Source organism: Lygodium microphyllum, chromosome 6 (genome assembly GCF_053477565.2).
Source record: "Lygodium microphyllum isolate KBCC chromosome 6, Lygodium_microphyllum_v1.1.10, whole genome shotgun sequence".
Classification (NCBI taxonomy): domain Eukaryota; kingdom Viridiplantae; phylum Streptophyta; class Polypodiopsida; order Schizaeales; family Lygodiaceae; genus Lygodium; species Lygodium microphyllum.
The window spans coordinates 80,524,581-80,529,511 of record NC_141140.1 but is presented as its reverse complement, the minus strand read 5'-3'; the positions used below and the strand labels follow the sequence as shown (position 1 = coordinate 80,529,511).

The following is a 4,931-nucleotide window of genomic DNA, read 5'->3' as shown; positions in this document are numbered from 1 at the left end:
TTTTATTTTCAAGGCATTGTTAGCACTCTATTCCAATTGAAATTAATTATGCTTGCTAACTTGAATCTCTCCATTTTGGAGCTATAATTACTAGCTTTTAGCAAGAACCAACCTCTTTGTAGAACTTTCCTCGAATTAGTCATTGTCAAATACTATTGATGAATCATATTTGAGGACATGAGACTACCAACAAAATTACGAATAAAAGTAATGTCTTCTAGAGCATGCATGAAGTACCACCTAGCCAATTATTCGATTGCAATGTTTGTGTAAATAAAGTCCCAAAGAGCCAAATAAGATTGCCAATGGTGGGAAAATATAATTGTGCTATTTGCTTATAATGTTTTTATGAGAATGTTAAAGATAAGCCAATAACAAGGGTAATAATCTTAGTTTAGGCCATTCAACCCCTTGTTACATTAGCTAAATCAAGATGCACTAATTTTATTCTTAGGAGTTACAATGTTTGTTAAGTTGTGTTTCATCCAATAACCTAGAATATGACTAAATTATATACAAGGGGAGTACAACATTGATATGAATCTTTGAAGAAGCCTTTAGAGGAAGGAGAGCAATAGAGGCATCCCGTGCAGGGGTTTTAAGGTGATACCGGCTTGAGGTGAATGGATGTAGGATGGGGAGAGTGTGAAGGTGAAGCGCTGAAGAATGGGTGCAAGGATCAGCTTGGCCTCCATCATGGCAAAGGCATGGCCTATACAATTGCGCGGCCCTGCAGCAAATGGAAGAAAGCCGTAGGGATGCTTACATGCCTTTGACACTCCCTCTATGAACCTTTCTGGCCTGAACTCATCTGCATCCTCCCCCCATATTTCCTTGTCTCGGTGAATGACTGCCGGGATTACGCTAAATAGCATCCCCTTCTCTACACACAACCCATTCATCACTTGGGAAGGAGACAATGATTCCCGTGGCAATAGCTCACTCACTGGAGGGTACAACCTTAGTGTCTCAAGGAGCACCATGTGCATCTGTACAAAATGCATTTACACAGTGACATGGAAATATACTTTCAAGAAAGCACACACTTTACTCCTGTAGTTTTTGGTGGGGAGCACTCCATCAAAATATCAGGTTAGGTCACATGAGCAATGAATCATTATCCTACTAATAAGAGCTAGCAATGAACAAGATTCTAGAATCATTTACACTGGTGCGGAATCATCCAGTTGGCAGTCACTTCTTTGAATCGAATGGTCTCTACTCAACAGCATGCCCCATGGGCAACAACTTGTCGACAACCACAGCCAAGATTCAAACGTGATGCCTTTCCATGAATATCAAACACATCTAGATAATAGCTCATTGAACAAGAATACAAATCCCCCACCTGCACATGTGTGTTTGTCTGTATTTGTTTGTGTTTGTGACTTTGACAACCGAAATGCCCCATTAAGCACACAACTTAGGACCTACAAAAGTGAGGAGGGAAAAGAGTGCAAGTATGAGGCTACTTACAGTCCGCAGTTTGTTCACATGGTCCACTGCTGCTGCTCCTGTCTCTTGGCTTTTGTTGTCCCCAAAAACCTCCAAAACCTCAAAGCGGCAGCGCTCCTGCCAATCCGGGTACAAGGCCAGCAACATCATCACCCATGTCAGAAGACTCGCTGTTGTCTCGTGCCCTGCAAAGAAGAATGTCTTGCACTGATCCATCACTTCCTGTGTTGACAAACCTTCTAATAACTTCTGTTGGCCATCATGTTCCTCTACCATTGATCTCTCACTCTCTCCTATTATCATACTCAGCAGATCAGACTTATCATCCATCATGCCCTCTTGCTTAATTGCATCCCGTCGTGACTCCACAATAGCACGAAGATCAGCCTCCACCTCTCTCTGCAATTTCCAGCATTTCAGATTCAGGGGGGTAGGTATATACCTGGTTGCAAATGACCACATTAGGAAATATTCAGAAGGATTAGTCATTAGACCAAAGGGTCATAACTACTTTGCACGTAGCTAGTAAAAAATGCAGAAAAAGGCTACAAGACCAACACGCACCAGAACAAAAGGGGATGTGCCTAATTGTAAATGATCACAAATGCAGAATGAAGAGTTTATCACATAATAAACGCTGAAACAACCTAACTTGTATCCAGGTATCACAAAGTTGAGAAGTAGGTCATTGAAAGCATAGATGCCCAAAAGATGTTGATTCTGGAAAACTTTCTTGCCAACTTCATAGCTGCTTCCGAAGCATGTGCGACCGATTATGTCTGCCGTGGTCACTGTGAAGTCGGCAGATACCTCAATCTCAGCGGTATACCTCCCTTTCTCCCTCACTAATCTTTCCCATCTTGTGCACAGTTCCAATGCGCAAAAGCTCATGTCAGCCGCCATAGCCTGATTCAGTAGAAATCAATGTTGACCAGAAGCAGATCAAAAGCAAATTTAAAGAGAGATTCAAGGTACCACAAAGAGAAATGAAAGATAATAAATGCTGCAGAGTTTCAAAACCTTGAGACCCAAATTCAAAATACCATCAAACAACAACCTATGAGATATCAGAGACTAAACACATCAACTGGTTTCTAAAAGTAACCTCATCAATTATGGCTACCTTGAGCTTGTCAGTGTAGAAGGCTGGACCGAGAATTCTACGGTGCCTTTCCCAATCTTGTCCAGAGACAGATAGTAATCCTTTGCCAAATACCTTCTCAAAGTAAGAAGTGAGGATGTTGTTTTTTTCATACTGTGTAAATTTGGCACCCAAGATCTCCTTGGCATCTTCTGCTGTGACTATGGTGAGAGCTGGCAAAGATCCCCACCAATACACATATCGCTTACCTATCGCATGCAAATGGAAGAATAATTTGATTAGACATTGAATGATCCCACAAATGGTAATTAACTTAGTCAATCTTGATACCTGAAAGATTTAGTTAAGATCTCGAAACACTGCAGCAATACAGTATGATCACCATGGTACACAATCATATAAGTGGATGGTGATCGACAAAAAGTTCTTAAAAAGTTCCCACTATAATTCCCACATTGTGAATTATGACAATATCACAAACTTCTGCGAGGGGCTGCATATCTAGTTAGGTGCTGGGGGCCAGCAGCCCCCTGTCCCCCAACTGTACCTGCAGTGTCTCTCAGGCAGAAGCTCAGGATGTTGAACACTGAAAGGAAAAACAAGGGAAAAGAGCCCTTTTCCCACATGGAAAAATGTCAAAACCTTCTTGCGTGATATTCCCAATCATTGGCATAACAAAACTGTCTTGAATAAGATGTCCAGCATGCAGAAGCTCAGGACGTTGAACACAACAAAGAAAAACAAGGGAAAAGAGCCCCTTTTCCCACATGGGAAAATGTCAAAAACTTATTGTGTGATAATCCCATTCAAAGGCATAACAACAAAACCGTCTTGATTAAGAACTCCAGCATGGTCACTATGTACAATTCAGGATGCATGTGACATACCTCTGGTCATACACAATATGACACGACAGACACTGATAAAGCTTGAAGACAAAGCAGTATCATCTTATAAGGAAAGAAATAAGATACAAAGGATCTAATGAAGCATACGATTAAGCGTGAAGGAGTAGTATTTACCATGGACAGGAGACATTTCACAGTAAAAGGGCATGATGTGGCCGATGAAGTCGAGGTAGTCAGAGGGCGAGGTGCACTTGACAGCCTGCTCCCTCTTCTTTGCGAGCATGCCATGGATGGTGAGGGCATTCCCGACGAGAGGGGCGTAAGGGAGGACGTGGAGGCCCTGCCTTCTGAGCCGCCTTGCCTTACGCTCGGGGATCCACCACACGTTTTCCACGATCATCAGCAAAGCTAGGGCGACCAGCATAGCCAGGAACATCTGATAAGTAGCCATTGACGGCAGCAGCGGCAGCAGGAGCTCAATACGCCCCTGCAGGAACTCGGATAGAAGGCCGATGTGGAGGCCGGTTTAGAGCACGAGAGACAGGACGGGATGGGTCATAGCGTCGCCATCATAATCTGCCCATTCATGCTTTTTATTCTTCTTTCTGCTGCAGGCCGTCGTAACAGAAGATTGCTCTCTCTCTCTCTCTCTCTCTCTCTCTCTCTCTAGTTGGGTAGCCCCATAGCGTGGAGCAAGACCAATGTGACCTTTCAACGTGATCCACAACCCCATGAGAGGTTTTAGACAAATTCACACAAAATACAAATTGACTTTGCTTTGGCTGAAATAAAGCTAACTACCTTAGTCTGGCCAGCCCGCTAACCACGTGTTTTTCGCCTCATTCCTTTTGCGCTTACCATGGCCACTTCCTATTGCTATCAAAAAATGTTGCATGCTTTGCATGCAAAGTATCAAGTGGCTTGCGCCTAATGTGTGAAATGTCAAGAATATATGTTTGTCTGCATGCAAAAATGCATCCGCTTGAGAGAGAGAGAGAGAGAGAGAGAAAGCATGTAGTTATCGTGGTTGGAAGGGGATGCCAACTAATTTGCCAAGGATACTTTACAAAATGACAAAAATCTATAAAAATGTATTGTTCCAATACAGTTTGGACTAGAATGAGCACTAGATTTACAGTGTTATAATTTTCAAAATAACCTATGGGAGAGAAATAAAGATTAACTCAATGGGATTTGAACCCCAAATTAAGTCACTTTGTGTCTACCAAGGAGTTTATGTGTGAAATGAATAAACAAACAATCTATCTATCTATATCATGAGAGATGGGTGATCGTCTAGCAATGTATAATCATCACTTTCTTTAGTTATAGCCTCATTTAGGTCTAAGATAAAGTCTTATAGATTTCAAAATTTTCCACCAATGGAATATGTGAGTGATAGAGAGTTTGCAAGTGGGATATGTAGTATCTTGGAGGCTTTAAAAAGTTGCATGCTTAATCTATTAACTATGTTAAGTTGTGAATAGCTACCTTTATACATGTTTTACCTATATTTTCTTTCTTTG

At 41.8% G+C, this 4,931-nt stretch overlaps 1 protein-coding gene across 2 annotated transcripts; it reads right to left on the bottom strand.

Moving 5' to 3' along the window:
* Nucleotides 1-294: 294 nt before the first annotated feature.
* Nucleotides 295-4,105, bottom strand: LOC148034729 (cytochrome P450 72A14-like). Of its 2 annotated transcripts, none has more exons than XM_087679688.1 (5): nt 3,580-4,103; nt 2,579-2,805; nt 2,108-2,361; nt 1,477-1,897; nt 295-989 (listed from the first exon to the last, which is right to left on the bottom strand). In XM_087679688.1, exons 1-5 carry the CDS (start codon nt 3,854-3,856, stop codon nt 558-560), a joined length of 1,611 nt encoding a protein of 536 aa, XP_087535814.1. In that variant the 5' UTR covers nt 3,857-4,103; the 3' UTR covers nt 295-557. The 2 variants fall into 2 exon arrangements, with proteins under 2 accessions (XP_087535814.1, XP_087535815.1); XM_087679689.1 differs by lacking the exon at nt 295-989 and adding an exon at nt 1,004-1,348 and having other exon boundaries at nt 3,580-4,105.
* Between the last annotated feature and the right edge of the window lie 826 nt (nt 4,106-4,931).